The 18219-nt window shown below is 40.6% G+C and overlaps 1 protein-coding gene across 3 annotated transcripts in view; it reads left to right on the top strand.

The window, feature by feature from the left end:
• Nucleotides 1–18219, top strand: part of GLI3 (GLI family zinc finger 3) — a 216133-nt gene that overhangs the window by 156487 nt on the left and 41427 nt on the right. For 2 of the 3 annotated variants that reach the window (XM_075054405.1, XM_075054415.1), the window contains exons 8-9: nt 15435–15651; nt 17120–17236. In XM_075054405.1, coding sequence (XP_074910506.1) covers nt 15435–15651; nt 17120–17236 — 334 coding nt within the window. The remainder of the gene's footprint in view (nt 1–15434; nt 15652–17119; nt 17237–18219) is intronic. The other variant, XM_075054424.1, reaches the window with a different exon arrangement.

The raw sequence follows: 18219 nt of genomic DNA, 5'->3' as shown, positions 1-18219 counted from the left end.
CTCTCAAGACAAACTGTTCCATAATCTTCCCCGGTACTGAGGTCAGACTTACAGGCCTATAGCTCCCTGGATCCTTCTTGGTATCCAAGTTTTTTTTCATATGCTAGTTTGTATATTGAAAGATTAGACTTTCTGTGGCTAAATTATCTTTTTTTTGTACCAAGGAAGTACTGTTATTATTCAGTATCATTAGAAATGCTGTGATTTTCACTTGGCTGCTTTACTTGCAGGTGAAAGAAAACAGCGAAAAATGGTTGTTCTGGAGGCAGAAGAACAGAGTAGCAAGGGAAGAGGTGGGCAGAGGCTGTAGAAGAAAGGGAAGCAAACAGGGCACAGAGAGAGGGAATAAAAGCAAGAATTTCAAAAAAAGGGAGTAGAAGAAAATTAAGAGAAGCAGCAGAAAAAATAGAGACGCGACCGCAGAACATTCTTGTATTTGTGACATTGCTATATGTTAACTGAGAAAAGTTCCTTTTGGTATTCCAAAAAAATCCCCTGCCTCCCAAGTCTCAGAAAATACTGGTTTTGCACTTATGGCACTCAAACAAAGAGTGCTGCTTGTCCCTGGCTTAAAAGCAGCCTCTACCTTCAATTTGCAATGAGGCAAAGGGGCGAGTCCCCACAGCAATTTCTTGATATCTAAAAGACCCATTTTTGGCAAGGCTCAGACATGCCTCTCCAGCAAAAATGACACACTTACAACTTCAAAAACTGGCTGTGGGGATTTGCACTTCTGGAGAAAACGGGGCATACAACTGGTGTGTTAGAAACCCTGAGCCTGCCAAACTTTGAAAGTGACAGCACTGTAAATATTTGGTATTAGTATAAGGGCTGTTGGTTTGTTTTTTTTTTAAGCACTTCTTTTAAACGGTTGTGCTTCACAGCTCTGATGTACTTGAGTAGCTGTATAGTATTTCACAGGTATGATATCATAGCTCTGCAATACAACTCTGCAATCTATGTAACCATGATCCCAATTACAAAGCTCCATAATGTGGCATAGGATTTATGTCAATAGCTGGCAGCAGTTTTGGACCACATCTGTTAAATACATGTACTATGTAGAGGTGTACTATCCCCACTGTCATTAAGATGGGATGGCACTTCAATTATTAACCTCCTTTTCCATAGCTTGTAACTTTGGTAAAGCAAATAGTGCATGAAAGTTGGCATAGTCTCTACAGTGGAGTAAGTCTTCCCTCCTTTTACTCTTCCTCCACAGCTGGAAATGGTTGGTATATGGTTTTGACACATAGAATCACAAACCTAAGGATCATTCCTGCAAAGCCAGAGTCAGATGAATAGTTTTGTTGAAGACAGTTGTGGAGCTGGAGTGAGTTATGGACAGAGACCGAGTAAGAATGCTAAGGAGTAGAACAGTGAGTCTTGTGAACCAGCATCACTGAAGAAAGCAAGGCTTATGTGACTGAGTCTATGGCTGATTGAATCTTTCAGCACTTCCTGGTCATACTTTCCAGGAATGCATAATCCAAAATTTCACATGATTCTGAATTAGTAATTTTTTTCTTTTTCATAAGAATATGCCTGTTCAATGTGAAAAGTTGGAAACGTACATCTCCATTCTTCCTGGTCGAAAGGAGGAAAAGGGAGAGAGCTAGCTCTTTTTCCAGCTTTGCAACTCACCTCTGTTGGTGCCCTTTAACTTCTCCCATGTGAACCTGTCTATAAAAGAGTTACACCAAAATAAACAGTGATGTAAGGTATTAAACCTAAGCCACATTTCATTGCTTTAATAAGTACCAAGACTAAATAGCAACAAGACTACCAGTAAAACTTAATTTATTGCAGCTCACTGTCTTGTAAATAATGCATTCAGCACAAGAACTGCTGTACTGAATCAAACTGTAGGTTCATCCCATTTAATATCCTGTCTGCAACAGTGATCAAAGGGTAGAAAAAACTTTTCCTAGTGTAAATCCCAGCTTATGGAAACTTGCAGGTAAATCTCATAGGAGTTGCTGCAAGAAAATGGTACGGTTCAGCAGGCCACTAGATGGAATTGCGAGACAGGAAGGATTTGTATTTTAGGCAATGTCAGTAGCATTAACTATACTTAACACTACACAATCCTTCTACTTTTAGGTCTTGTTTCCAATCACTTTTAACTTAGTCCAGTTTACACTTAGCAGCATTTTTCATGGCAGATACCTATCTAATGCTGAGTATTTCCAAAAAGCAATCAGCAAAGTTACTAATTTATCAGAAGGAAGTTAGGGAAGAAGAGACTTTCCTGTACAAAATAAAAGACCTCTTTTTACCTCTTCACTGAGAAGCTAAAATTTGCCAGGAATGTTGCCTAGATGCTATAGATACGATCTTTGCTGTGCTTGAGAAATTGTCCCATTCAGCCAAATGATAAGCCCTTAAGAGGTTTCTATTAGCATGTGTTAAGTAGTCTAAGCATTCAGCATGTTCCAGTCCAGGGCCCACAGAGGGGAAAGAGAACCTTTCCCTGCAGCTGCAGCTCTGGTTAATCTGGTACCTCCTTGGGAAGCCTGCGGAGGCTAAACTGTCTGCCCAGCCATAACAGTCTTGTGAAAAAGAAAGCAGTCTTCAGAGGAGACAGGAATCAGACCAGGAACTGTCCAGGTTAAGCAAGCTGGGACAAAATGCTTTTATATAACACAACATAGGACTGCACTAGAAACAAAAAGCTGCAAAATAAAGCATGCAGAAGCCAGTCATTAAGGAGAATGAAGGTACTGCCCCCTTGTGATTTTGCTTTGATACCATCTTTAATTTCAGGGTTGCACAGTATTTTTTCACAGGGCCCCTGCCTTCTTCAATGCACAGGCTGAGCATCCTCTCTGGATCAGTCAGAGCCTCAGGACCCTGCCTCACCTGTCCTAGGAAGCTGTAGAAGAGGAGAGAGCCTCTTACCTGGTGGTTTGCTGCCTGGGGTGGACCCTGCTCTTGCAACAGGATCCCAGTCTGATGCTGGCCAAACTGAACTAGTTGGAAGTGACCACCAGCCTCATACAGTTTCTCTTCTGGAGGCCCAGCCTGCCGCCCTTAATTCTGCAGAGGAGCCAAATTGCTCACAGCCATGGCTTGAAGCTACTGACAGCTGTTTTGAGCATTTCATGCACTGTGTCTTGTTAACTAACCTGGGAGATCTGGTCTCTATGTCTGAAATTGGGCAACCACAATGAGTGGCACTTTTTACCTTCACCTTTCTTTGATTCACATTCTTGTGCAAAATGAGTCCTTCCCCTTCACCTCAGAGGGAGGCTGAAAGCATTACTGTTTTGTGAAGCACTTAGCTTATACAGTGATGAGCACAGTAGAGAAGCTCAGGAGGGTATCAGTAATTATGTATTGACTGATGGTTTAAATACAATGGAAGGAAGGCCCATGGGCAGTACTCTGGGCAAGGAGAAGAAAAATACCAAGAGGGTCTCTCACTGAAGATTATTGTGCATCTTGTGCACTGAACGAGTTACGAATCCTGCAGGGGGGAAAAGGGGTGCGTGGTCACATAACTAAAAGCTGATGAGCCAGCACATGAAGTCACAGGCAGGTTTAGTTCTGGTATGTTTGATTTTGCAGGCTCAATGCTCTTTTAGCCTGTTTTTGCAAAGGTGCTACTTGTGTTAAGAAAGTGTCTCCAGGACCTCGCTGGTCTTTGCATTGGCTAAAAAAAGTACATCCTCTAGCTAAAGGATTACATCCTGTGCTTCACACAGCTTTTCAGCATAGGACCCTCTATATGAGCACTGTGGGATGTTGAGGGTGAAATCAACTGAAAGGAGCCGCATTTTGGGGTCTGTTTTTACAGAGCCAAGCACAGAAGGGCTTTGGTCCTTAACATGGGTACTACTGCAGTTCAAAAAATAAATTATAATAGTTTAGCACAATCCAGATAGGGCTTGACTTAGCGGGCACTTTGTCATTGTCAGCTGGCAGTGTAATGCTGTATCCTGACTACTGGCTGAGTACTTGAAAAGAAGATGTCGCTCCTGCTGACAGCTAATAGTGGATGTCCTTTAGCACACCAGGTAGAGCTTCTACTTTGTGCATTTGAAAACACCTGGTTTAGGTCTCAGCTGGGAGAGATTATGCAGAAAGGAGATGTATGAAATAGCATCAAATGAGGATAATCCTTCATTTGACATTTACTCATTTGGTTACCTGCCTCAGTCCTGCAGTGCAGCACCCCTGCTATTAATCTTTTGTCAGGATGTACTTAATGTTATATCTGCTACCTGTGACAATTATTAGACTTTGCACTTCAGCAGCACTTCTTTTTGAGAGGCAGCATGGCCTAGAGTGAGTATAGAGGGGGTAATCACTTCCCATGATATTAAGAGTACCAATTCAAAACCTTTACAAAAGATTAGCTGGTCTTTAATAAACACAGAAGGTTGGGACTTCATGTTCTATATGATCTGAAATTCAGAACCTCTGTATTTTTCTAGTCCCTTAGCAGGGCAGTGATACCAAATTTACAAAGTTAGTTTTCAGAAAATGAGTGAAATTCCCTGTCAGCTACAAGGTGTTTAACTCAGGAGTAGTTCTGCCTACTGCAAGAGACTTTCTTTGGGTCTAGGCAGATGTAACTGTGAATAGACCGTAGCTATCTCATAATGTGTTAAAATTCAGTTTCATGTGAGCATGGGAGCCCTTTGGGATCTCCTCCAAGGTTTGAAGGAAACTGAGAAAGCACAGCAGCAGCATTCCCCACCCCACCTCACACACCCCCGCCAGGCTCTGCCCCTGCTTCCCTGATGTCATCAGAACAGGAAGGAGCAATTAACATGGCGTAGTTAATTGCAGCCAGATCCTGGCTGTTCTGGCTCCTATCACTTTGCTCTGGGCTGACCCGGAGCTGAGCGTCAGGGTGGTGAGGGTACTTTCACAAAGAGCACTAGAAAGGGATAGCTAGGTTTGTAGGGGGAGCTTAGGCAGCAGTGGATTAATATCAGTGAGGAAGACCAAGAGTGTGTGTTTCTGCAAGCAGGTGTTGGGTTCTCAATGTTTTCCTCACCTCATATAAGCTCCTTGTATAGAGCGTTTGTTGTATAATTAGTCAGTGCCGTCCTCTCTGAACTGCTTTCTATCTAGAGACAAGTGGCCATGTATTAATTTCTCCAGTTTCCCTTGGCAAACACGGAGAGAAAAGCAAAGAGAAAAATAAAACCAGAGTTAAGATATACAAATGAAGTATAAGGTTATCACAGAGAAAAGTGGAAGTATCTCCAGCAGAGCGCCCAACAGTCTAATTATGCACTGTATAAAAAAAGCAGAGTATCCTTTTATCAGGTTTAAGTTATCCAGGTTTTGAATTTAACAGAATGTCTCATAGTTATAAGACAGGGAGCCCTCATGTTCTCAGACTTCCTTCTTTATTCAATATTTTATGTATTCTGATTATGTCTCCTCTTATTCATCTCCTTTCTGAGGCAAATGGTTGTTTTCAGTCTGCTCTTTAGAGAGTTCTTGCATTGTCATTTCTGCCGATACTGTCTGAAACAGTCTCCCTCTAGTACATGCAATAATATTCCAGAAGAGGACCAGCAATTCAAATGCACCATGATTTTCTGTGTTCTGTTTCCCATTCCGTTTGTCTTAACATGTTTTTGCCATAGGTTCATGTTGATCAAATTTTCATTCCTCCATTGAATTCTGCATTGAGACAAGCAAGTGCTTCTCGTGAGTTGGCTCAGCTAATTTAGAACCAGTGTATGATTAGTTCAGACTCCCCTTCAGTATCGATATGCATCTTGCTATCAGTATTGCTCATTCATCAGCATACTTGGCTCTAAAGATAACCTCTTAGCTCTTCACCATGCTGCTTAAGATAATTTTGCCATATATGCAGATTTCATTTTTTCTTTGCTTGAATCCATGCCTAGATTGCTGACAATTGCACTAAAAAACAGAAGACCTCATCTGAAGATTTGTATCTAACTTTTGCTAAAAACCAACTGCTCAATTCTTATGTCTGATTTCTGTTTTAGACTTTAAGTTTTAAGTTTGTATATTTAATGTAATTAAATCTGTGTAAAAGGACACAATCAAATGCTGCTTAACGAAATGAATCTTAAAAAGGATGTATTTAGAGTAGAACACAATATATTCAGCAATGTTTTGCAAGAAGCTCCTTATGATAGGATGTACAGGATAAAAAGTGTGTTAATTATGTAAGCATTACAGGTGTTTTGCTGTTTTATTATCACTCTTATTGGGATCTGCCTAAGTAAGATGTAAAGCTGAGTGAGTGAGAGCTCTTCTTGCATTAAAAGTCTCTAGTTAATTGCATGTAGTATGTTGTAAATGAAGGCTTAGTTGCAGTTCAGACTGAGTCAAATTCAGACCAGGTGTAGCCCCACTGAAACAGGTTCTATTATAACTAGACACGTCACATGCGCAGCACAGAGCTTTATTCTCCATGGTCTTGTACTGTGTATGGTTAACCTACAGAAGGGAATATAATGCTTTATCATGCCATAATAGCTTCATTTATACCCTCTTTCAGGAAGTGTGAATGGCAGAGAAGTGCTACAAAGTGAATAAAAATGAAATTCATCAGTATTACAGAAAGTTGCATCTAATTCAGGCTCTGTTGAAATTTAATTCTGCAGCTAGCCTCCTACAGAAAGCTCATATAGTTTATAGGATGGTGACATTAAGGGAGATTGTTTTGGAGATCACCTGCATCTTGCATTAGAAAGTGGTGGATGTCTTTCACCACATATACACCTGAATGGCAAGATTTCTGCCTTCAGAAAGTATATAATGTAAGAAGTCAAGCAACGTAAAGAATATAGACTGTGCAGGTGCATGTTGCATGCACATTTATATGTACAGATATACATATATACAAGTGTGATTGTGTGTATGCCTGTAATTGTGTTATGTCACAGATCTTGTAATTAAAAGTCAATTTGAAGCAACTTGCTCCAGACTAGTTCAGTGTTACTCGAGTTTAAAGTCATTGGACCCAGCACGTTATTAATTCCAGGAAAGTTCTGGAGCTAAGAGAAGTGTGCTGTAGTTTAACACTTCATTACTTCATTTTCAGACCCTAAAAGCAAGAATTAATTAGCACTTTCCATGTAATTAATGATACCAGTTTTAGAAACCAAAAAATGCTTAGCCATGAATCTAATTCAAAATGATGTTTGCCAGAAGTGTCATGAGCTTGCATGGAGGGAGCACAGATGAATTATGCAAAGTACTGTTAATACAAAGTCCAGTTTGGATGCTAAGGATTCCTGAACAGGAATATCCTAGTGAGAAGGACAAAGCTGTCAGTGCTGTCTGAGCACATAAGGTTAATCAGTGTGGTTCTGTTGCTCTCAGTGAAACTATTCCATTTTACTCTAGTATATGGCAATGTATTCATGAAGAAAAATTTCACCTAGCGTAGCAGATAAAACAGAATAGATAATATGGTAAGCTGAAGAGGAAGTACAAACCACAGACTCTGTTAATTTTAAACTGGTAATAGAAAAGTGAAAAAAGAGGCAATGATGTATGTGAGTTAAATACAATTGTAAAACCATGACTATTATCTGATGAAAACTGGAAGAAAAAAATAGTATAATATATGCTATACTTTATTAGATGCAGAATACGTCTTTTTACAAATTCAGTTAGATGACTTGTCTCTAAGTTAGTGATTTTTAATGAAATGTGTCAACATTACAAATGCAGAGGGATATTCATGAAACCTAGACAGTTTTGAAAAATTATTTCAAAGGATTTCAAGTCTCATACCTGCCTTTAAGATCACACCACATGTCTGGTTTCATAGCCACAGTTTGATACTGCTTTCCCCTGTACTTAAGCGACAAGCCATAAAAGCAACTGATGACTTGTCTGCATTGTCTACTCACAGCTCAGTGTTGTCAGTTAGAAAGTAGATGGAAAAGAACAGGATTTAAAGCAAAACTCTTATTTCGTGTTACTAAAAATGTTACATATATTGTGGGTAAAATGATCCAAACAGAATTACATTTTTAAAGTCTCCCTTCCTGTAAAACCATTTGGTTTTCATTTTGCATCTAAAATACTTGAAGCAGTAGGAGTTTCACAAAGCTCTTCAGGTTGCTGAGTGCGTTGTCACTCATGTGACCTGAGTAATTTGTCAGCAGTCACTCTTGCAGGTTGTTTCCATCAGGAGAAGTAGATGACAGAGTTGGAAACTTACTTTTATTCATTACTGTTTGTTTACAAAGAACGTACACAAATTCCTGTTTCTGCCAACTCAGACAACGGAAGACAGTTTTCTTACGTGATGGTCCTGGCTGCTGCTTCGCTTCTGGGTCCTGTCCAAGGAGAACTCATTGGCTTTCTCTCTTCTACATCTCTGTTGGGGTCAGACTACGAGTCTGTCCTGCTGACTGACCGCAGCTTTCCACATCTGACTGAGCAATGTTCCTGGCTGCATATTACACATATACTTAGTTCCATCAAAATATATACATAAACTTCTGTCTATGAAGTCAGCTTATGCAGACCCCCTCAGAAACCATGGCTCAACTCCCAGCCACCCTTACATATGTCCCACGTTTTGGACAGTGGCACCTACATGTCAGTTTACTGTGGGGTGAATGAAGCTCTTTCTTACATTACTCCTTATTAAAAAAAGAGCATCTGAGCATGTGAAAAGCAGTATTTGATCACTGTTAACTTAATTATGACTTGTATTATTATTTAATTCAGTTAAGATTGCAATGTCTGTAGGGCCCAGGTTTTAGGACAGGACTTAAGGACTTGCTGCAGTCAGTCCCTCTTCAGAAGTATTTAAGAGTTATTAGGGGTGCTTTCCTGAAGAGTAGCTGGGTACATTTGTAAAATGGGAAAGGTACTTGTTTGCCCCTTAACAACATTCCTAAACAATAAAGAAGGACTTTGAAAATCCAAATAAAAAACTAAAGGTGAAATCCTGGCCTGGTGTAAGGAAAGGATAAAAACTCCATTGAATTCAGTGAGTGCAGGTATTCATCCAATGGGTATTAGTGGGTTTCTGCACCCTGGTTTCTCATTTTCACTTGCTGACAGTCTTCACGCAACTCTTCAGGGAGAGTAAGACAAAGTAGTGACATCTGTACCTACTTGAGCATGAGCTAAGAAGCCATGGTGTTATCCTAATACTTGATGATCAGCTTTATTGAACATGAAGACAGTCCACCTACAAATTACCTCTCCCTTCATGAACTGAGGTCCTTTTTGGAGGGTCTTGGATCATTTGGTCTGCCTAGCGTCAGTCGCTGATGGCAGGAAGAACTGATGGAGGCTACAGAGTGATCTGGGAGTGCCAGGGCTTTTCTACCAGTCGGAAAGGGCCTGTGTGCTCCTTTGCAGTCCAGGGTGCACCCTCCCTCATGGAGCAAGCACTTGGGCTGTGTCTGTACCACCCATACATCAAAGACGCTTCAGGCCAAAGGGCCTGAAGCCTTCTCCTGCACGGTGGTGTAGATGGAGCCAGCGTGTCTCACTATGACACATTACTGTACTGCGACCAGTTCTTGACCTATTTCGTCCAGATTAAAGATGAGAAGACTGTACAGGAAGAGGGTATAGTAATAATTTCAAATATGCAAAAGAGAAAAGAAAGGAAGAGACTGCGAAGAGGAGGATGCATGATGGTAGAATAACAAAGTGCTGGTCTTGAATTGCTGCAAGAAAGAATTAGGATAGAGGATAGGAAAGAAAACTTTAATATGGTAAACATAACATTGTTCTATGTGAATAAATAAAGATATCCCAAAGAAACAAATCTATCCTTTTGAAATTTAAAAAAAAGAAAAAAAGATATTTTAAAACATAAGAAAGGTCCCACTGGGTCAAACTAGAGGTGTTAGATACTATCTAGTCACACAGTCTGTCTCTGATGGTGCAAACAGTGGATGCTATTTAATAAACACATGAACCTTCCTGCTTTTTGACTTTTGTTCTCTCTGTGCTCTCTCAACACCAATAATCATTAGATTAGTGATCCCAAAGCATATGCTCTTGCTTGTTCCTTTTAGTATTTCTTTATGAACCTGTTATCTTTGGACTTGTCTAGTCCCATGTGAACCTGCTGGCTATGTCTGCTTCCCGGGGCAGCTGTTCCAGAAGTCCACCAATGATTTTTTTTAATCTCTTTTAAGTTGTTCACCTATGGCTTTCATTGAATGCCCCCTAGTTTACATGCTTGAAAAGCTGTTTTCCTAACACCTTGCAAAGCAGAACCAGAAAGGGGAAAGCACTCTGTTACTTTTGCAAGACTTATATGCATCAGATCTTGCAGAACTGCATGTGTTTTGTGATACAAGGAAGGTATCTGCACAGTTTTTGTGAAGAAAAGAAAACTATCGTGATATGACAAAACTATCTTCACAGTATTCACAGAGCTGGGATCTCCTCGGCATTTTTGCATCAGCCTGTCTCCTTAGGCATGCCTATGCAATGTATAGGAAAGAAGGAATTTTTCCTGACTCCAATTCACAGCTGTTTTGTGGTAAATTCTGCAGCTGTGACCAGAAACTGGATGACCTTGTTAGTAGGACAGCCACAAAGTAGCCACAAAGTTTGGTTTTGATTATAATGTCTGTTTTTCTTCTTGAAGTCTGTTCCTTAAAATTTGATGTGCTCATGTAATTGCAATGTAGTTTACTGCCCTGCTTTACCTCCGGTGAAGGGAGTTTGAGACTTCGCAGAGGAGGAGAAGAGAAAGAGAGGGAGAGATAGACTGACAGACACAGAAGCCCACAGTATGGAAAATTAAATGATATCACTGATAGGCTTTTCTGTCAGTGTATATGAGTTATTGAATGCTTAAGCAGAAGTATTACATGGTTTTTCTATCCCTTATCCCCCATAAACTTAACAACTAAAAAGATAACCTGCATGTAGTTTATTAGTGGTCTTACATGCATTCATCTTTTTCTTTTTTTCCTTTTCTACTTTGTTTAAAACAAAAAGTCTATAACAGAAATACAAGTCAGATTCCCTCCAGTGGAGTAGATTTTCATTTCTCAGTAGGAAGATGGAAGAAAAAGATTCATCATTCACTTACACTTCTGTGAATCCAACATTTTTTGGAAGTGACTGGTGTTTTGTACAATGTGAACGATTGGGGCAGACATCTTGCGTTCTTCTGGCATCCGGATTTTGAAAGTATTGAGCACCCCTTATCTGAAATGCAGCCCCTTTAAGCTATCTTAAAAGAAACATGTTGCAAAATGAGGCCTCTGAAACCACTCATCGCTTTTGAAAAACCTGGTTGTTGGTTTTAGTAGTTCTGGACTCTAAAGATGATTACTTTCAGGTCTTGTTTACTGCCTCTCGGCATGAGTTTTAGACAGTTACTGAGCTACACCGGGCCCATCTTGGTGGACGTTTCTGAGCAGATGTGGCTGGATCGGCTGGGCAAGGCCAGGTGGTGCTGCTGCCCACCCTTCCTCCTGATGCTGGCCTCCTGGCTAGAAAGCAACGTGAGCTTGTTGGGGCCAGCAAGAGGCCATATGGCTGCCAGTCAAGGCAGAGGGTTCCCATGGGATCTGAAGGGCCTCTGGGCTACAGGGATTCTTCACATGTCCTGTATTCAAGAGTTATTGAACAAAGTGTGTTAAAAACTTTGGGAAGAAGGGCAGGAATCCAGGTCTCCCCAACAGGGCGCTACATGTCAGCAATGTTGCGAGCTTTGATTTCTTTTTCTTCTTTTTGGCCCACATCCACTTTATTGTTGAGCAGCTTGAATGGTTTCTGAAAGGCAGAGAAAGACCTGCCACCTTCTGTTCTCTTCAGATCCTTCTGATCTTTTCAGATCAGAAAAATCGTCCAGGCTGCCCTGTGACAGCATCTTGCATGAGGGTGACATTAAACCCAGCCAGGTCATCTTGCCTTATGAAGAGCTCTCCAGAAACAGTTGGAGAGAATTATTTGAAGGCAGCTATCTGAGCTATTTAAGAAATCACCCTGGTGGCTGAACCGTTGTCACCATTTCTGTGTACTCCCCTTAGCTGTGCTGGCTAGTTGATACCTGTTCTTCTGCTCCCTCATGATCTCCTTTTCATTTCAATCTGAGGTGTTTGAAGTTTGGAGGCAGAAGGAATGGAGTGCAGGTTGCCAGGCTCCATAGAAAAATCCTAGTACCTCAGACTCAACCCTTGGTGCTGAGCATGGGGCAAAAGAAAGATAATGAAGAAATAAGGATTCTTCCTTTACTTAGCACATCTGTCCAGCTGTGTCTTAATGCATCTGCTGCTGGTGTCATTGATTTCCAGTCAAGGCCCCTAGCTAAGATGATGTCTGTCTCCTCGGCTGTACCCTGCAAGTTTGCTTGCTTCCAAATTGGACAAAAGTCAACAATGCCTGGCTTAGCATCCTCCTTCCGGAGGCTCCATATGGTGTTAGAGCATATGTAGAGAAAGAGGACATCTCTATGAGGTAAAATCTATCCTTTTGGTGGAAGTAATTTTTATTTATATAGGGAGGGGAATTTCAAATATACTTAACGTTTAAGCACTTGCACTGTACTGGTGTAAGGCACATCACTGCAGGCCAGTGAAGCTAGCTTCTGTATTTGTTAAAGCAGAACTGCTTTTGTCCTTTAGTTAGAAAGGTATTTTGCCACTGGGGAGGCATCATCACTTTTTATGTTGCTCTATGTGGGGTAGAGAATGTGAAGGAGGCATGCTTGACCAAAAATACCCTATTGACACAGTAGTCTTTTCTCATCTTTGGAGGGACTGAGTGGAGAATATTGCCAAATTCCAGTAAATATGTGAGCTGCATTAAGTGCAAGTCGTGTGTGTACATACATCTTGGGGCTTCTACAGTCTGTTTCCTACTCGGTGCCAAAGGTTCCTCTTCAGCATCCAAGTCCCCAAGTCTCTAGTCAGTGGCACCTTAACAGCCTCCAGCTGAGATAAAAATATATTCAGATCACAGCAGTTCCTTCCTGCCTCTCCCAAACTGGGAGGCATCTCCTGTGCTCTTGCTTTGCATAGGTTGAAAAATTAATGTTAGATGCAGGTTCTCATGTAACTGTAGTCACAGAGCAGTGATGGGCAGGATCTACATCTCTGAGCTGAGGCCTTAAGTCAGTCATGTCTTGTGGCTGAATCGTAAGTTTGTCTTTTTACCATGTAGGATCTGAAGAATATTACCAAAGTTTTGGACCTGGACTTGCAAAGCTAGGTATTGTGCATGCTTAAACACCTAGAAAGGAAAAAAAAACCTCCTGTATTTCCAACCTGTATTTCCAAGGGTGCTGTGTGCTTGGAGCTCCCAATGAAATCAGTCCACTTATTTTTTTCTTTTAAACTGATTCAGCTGAAGGGTGAAGATGTCCTAGGTGTTAACCACTCACAGAAAAATAAAATACTTCATACAAACTGTTTCTGTTGTGTTTGTTGATCATGGTGAATTTGATAGCATCTTCATGATGGTGCCGTCTAGCGTTCGAAGTATATGAGATGAACTCACAGTATATATATCAAAGCAAAAAATGCTGGCGTATAGTAAGGAGGCATTGTTTCAGCTTCATGTATGACATTGTAATTGTATGTTTTTTAATGAACAGGCCAGAGTAGTTACACTTAGCAATGTTTGTTCACTAAAAAGGAAAAGGGGTGTTAAATCATTGTGTTCTTTGATGAATGGCTTGTACACTGAAGAATAAATTGAACAAACTGGCATAGAGCTCACTGAACATGAAATCAGCTATTAGAAGAAAGCTTGTGAACAAATTCTGAGTCTGATATGCATCTTTTGATTAATGTCCTATCAATCATCCATAGTGGCTACCTTAGCTAAGTCGTGCTGTAATCATTCATGGTTGCTTACAGGAACACTAGCAGGGACTATAGAGCTGCAATAACTGAATATTATTACTGATTTCTCCCTAACCCTTGCTGTGAACAATTACTGTTTTCACTACATTTCTGCCTCCCTTTATTAAAAAGAATACAATGCAAAATGAAAAGAGAGTTCCTCAAAGACCAGTAAAATTCTCCCAGGGTATTCTTAATGATATTCTGTCCTAAATGGGCAAACTATTGTAATGCAGAGTTCTCACCAGGAATAATAGTAATGTAATCACATTGAAGCTGTCTCTTTATGGATTGTAGTCAAACAGACAAAATGTATAGTCAGATTAATGAACACAGAATTTCTGTAGAATTATTACTTAAAATGGTTGAAATGATTTTAGCTCTTTTTGTATCACGGTATTTTCAGTTAATGCACTTAACAGCAACAGCAATTAAGACTCCAGACTGTAAATTTGGACTAAATCCACCCTTTTGACATTAGAAGAAGCCTTGATTCTTAAAAGGTATTATGTTTGCACCCCTCTCTTTTCAGATGTTTTAAATTTGTATGGCTGTTTTGGACTGTAGTTGTTCGCTGGGTTTTTTTTAAGGAAAAAAAATCAATGAATACACTTTTTCCTCCTTTTTAAAATTTTTTGAAATATTTTTTTTTTCCTTTATGATTGTAAGTTATTGGCAAACATTGCCAGGAGAATCTCATACTCTTGTGTGTGAAGATTTAGTTCCACACCACTTATTTCTCGAGTGTGACACAAAGAATGCTTTGGCACTACCCACAAAATAGGTCCTTAGATGGCAGTGTAATTTCCTCCAAAGTCACTGTAGTCTGGGAAATACGGTGAAGTAATGAAGTGATGACAGGTATTAACATGCATAATGGGCTTTAATAGACATTTAATGTTGTTTAACTGGAAGAAGGAGAAGTGCTTTCCCATTGGAATATTTCTACGTTGAAACTCATTGATCACCAATTTCAGGGGGGAAAGGTTAATCCATCAGTTTCTGTAACCAAACAGCACTGATGGAAATTCTTTAGGTGACATTCTGGACGAACTGAGCTTTCCATCTTTGCAAACAAATGAGTGATATGACAAGCATGGTGTTCAGAACACATTTAACCAATTGATTTTCTCTCCTCTTGTAATAAGATCTAGAGACATATGAAAGAGCGTAGCATGAGCCAAGATTAAAGGAACTGCTTCATACACGTGAACATAGGGGAACTGCATTATCAATAAAAGTACTATAAAGCATGTAGGCACCCATTCTTTTTCTTTATATAAAGTTTGTTATTGCAATAAATAGCTGTTATTGAACTGCTTTCCTTTTATTTCAGTTTTTCTGAATTTTATTTCGGTCAGCTTTCTGTGGTTTCCTAGTAAATGTTAGGAAAAAATGTTATGTTTTGTTATGGTATCATTTTTGCACTCACTAGTAAATCTAGGCCAACTCTGGATTTAAAACCAGGATTTATCCTCCTTTGGGGCACGAAGAAAGATATGAGGGGGAGGGAGGGAGGGACCTGACTTCAATTAGTGTAAATATATCAAATATATTTTAAAGGTTTAATCTATATGGTTCCATACTGTAACGACCCTCATCATTTTCCTCCCTCTTCCCTCCTTTTTCTCCCAAATTCAGCCCTGCTCTGAGTTTCACATACCCTCCTACACCGGTATCCCTCCAGCAAATGCATCAGCAAATTATAAGTCGTCAGCAAACCCTAGGTTCAGCCTTTGGACACAGTCCTCCACTCATCCATCCTGCTCCAACTTTTCCTACCCAGAGACCTATCCCTGGCATCCCCAGTGTCCTGAACCCTGTCCAGGTCAGCTCTGGACCTTCTGAGTCCACACAGGTGAGAGACAACAGAAGAAACCTTTGTACCCCATTAATTTAAAACTGAAATAAATTAAATAAATGACATTGTCTTGATGGCAATTAATCACCACTGTCACCGAGACCCTTCGATAACAGTTTTCTTGCAGCTATAGCATTTGCAGTCCCCTTATTATAAATCATAGGAGTGTATCCACAGTTCCTGATTGGTAGTGTGCTTTTTAGTCCTCATAAATATTTCAGTGTGCTGCAGCAGCTTCTCATTCCAAACTGTCTCTCCTGGATCTTACACAGGAAGTTAACAGAGGTAGGGAGTAAGAAAAGGGGGAAAAAACACATCAAAATACTAACATTTTAAAGATTAGCAGATTTCACCTCCAAATCAGGCTGACTGTAATATGACACAGGGTCCTATTCTGCCCTCCTGACACAGGTGCGAGTAACTCGAAGTGAGTAACTCAGTCTGTGAGCAACAGAGGAACTTGAAGATAGTGCAGAGGTTTGAAGGTTTTTTTCTTTGATTTGTGCAAAATTGGACTTACTGAGTTTGAATTAATCATTTCAGTAAACCAAGGTGTATTCTCAAAAGCTGGGCATGTGCAGCAGTGAATCAGGCCCATAATGTAGAGTTTATCACAGTTCGTGCTTTTCCTGTTATTAACTAGTGCTATTTGTTTCCAGATGACCTGGGATAGGTTATTTATCAGTCTGGGAGCTGTTTATCTCCTAGCTAGCTTTTACAAATGTAGAAGCAGAACATGCTGCTGTAGAAAGCATATTGATTTTTTGTGGGGTCCGTGCAAGTTCAGATATCTCTAAAAGATCTCTGGATTCCTACAAGATCCATTTGCGGGTGTAGATAATGGTGTTCAATCTAGCACAGCAGGAGAAAAACAAGATTCTGGCCTGTTTATGTCAGCAGTAGTTTTGCTATTGACTTGGGAGAATCCAGGACTTCATCTAGGATTTTTTGGCTGAGTCTCACACTAGTGTTCAATTTTTCTTCCTATCCACCATTATAATGGGAAATGCAGTAAAAGAGCTGAGATCTTGTGGGCAGATGTTAAGTGCAAAACCTTTCCTCCAACTGTGAAAAAATAAATCTTTCTCTTGTGTTTATTTGAATGAGCGCACAGTGATTTTGCTTTTCAAAATTGCCTTTCTGAAGTCGTCACTATGTGGAAAATCAAATTCCTCCTACCCCTCCCTGGCCTGACAAAAACAGCATTGGTTTGTAGCAAGGAATTACATCAAATGCCATCCTTCCTGTTCCCTCCCTGCTCCATTACAAGGTTGAGCGATGCAGCTCTTCCACAAGTTAATGCTATGTAATTGAAGCACAATGTAATTGCATATCCTATATAATTAACAGTGTAGCTTCTCCAAATAAAGTTGCTGAGCAGATGCTGCATATTTTTGTTTGGAGCTACGTATTTATCACAGTCTAATTTTGTCTTCTTTTGGGGGAAAAAAAACCCTGCCTACAGCAGAATAAACCCACAAGCGAATCTGCAGTGAGCAGCACTGGAGATCCCATGCACAACAAGCGCTCCAAGATAAAGCCTGACGAGGACCTCCCCAGCCCGGGAGCGGGAAGCGTGCAGGTATGGCGGTCAGATACAGTCATAAGCCTTTCATCTTGCTGCCAGAGGGAACATGCACCTTCCCCGTAGCTTGTGTTTTCAGGCTTCCTGCGCTCGTATGGCCCTTCATCTAGTGCATACACGGGCAGTCTCAGCTCACAGTGGCAAGGGTTAAACGTGAGCGGTGAGGGGCTGCTGGGGTACAGGGTCTGTTGCAGAATGAGGGCAGAGAGGAAAGAGGCTGATGGAGAGGCTCCTGTGATCAGTCAGAGCGCGCTCAACCCTCTGTTTGCCATGGGAAAGTGAACAAGAGACATTCAAGTCTTCACTGAGGACGTATTTTCTGTGCAGCAAAAATACTTATGCCACCTTGACTTTTTACCAGGTCTTAACACTGTACTGCACTGAGGCCTCAGTGTCGGGCTCCAGTCTCATTTAAGCTTCCTATATACTATACTTCCTATACCAGTTAATGCCACTGGTTTTAGTAGAGCAACTCCTGATTTACAGTGACTCAGGGGAGATGAGAATCAGAGCCTCGATCTTGTGAGTGAATCCATGAAAACAAAGCAGAGGTCTGTCTAAATCCTTCAGCGCGTTCGAAATGGAAAAATAGCAAGAGTGCATAATGTGAACCAAATGCTTACGGTAACATCTGACTCCTACTCTGAGCAAATAACAAGGTGGTGAGAATGAGGCACCTTGAGCAACTGAAGGTGTAAAGTCAAAAAAACAAAATTAAATGTTCTCTTTCCCTGCTTACCCCTTTCATGCACACGTTGTGGGCAAGAACAGACTAACAAGTAGCGTGAAAATTACCAGTCTGTTCTTGGAAAGGTTTTAGTGTGCAAAACTGTCACTGGATTAACAATGAAAACACACTTTGGATTGCCAGTGATCCGGTTTATGTCTAACCCTAGTACTAAAGTCAAATTCCAATTATTCAACTGTATTGAATAGTGCATTTTTCACTAGTGGTGCTACTGAATAATAAGGGGCAAGTG

This window comes from Buteo buteo, chromosome 2 (assembly GCF_964188355.1).
Source record: "Buteo buteo chromosome 2, bButBut1.hap1.1, whole genome shotgun sequence".
NCBI classification, from domain to species: Eukaryota; Metazoa; Chordata; class Aves; order Accipitriformes; family Accipitridae; genus Buteo; species Buteo buteo.
The sequence above is the reverse complement of the archived record's forward strand: the minus strand, read 5'-3'. Positions and strand labels throughout refer to the sequence as shown.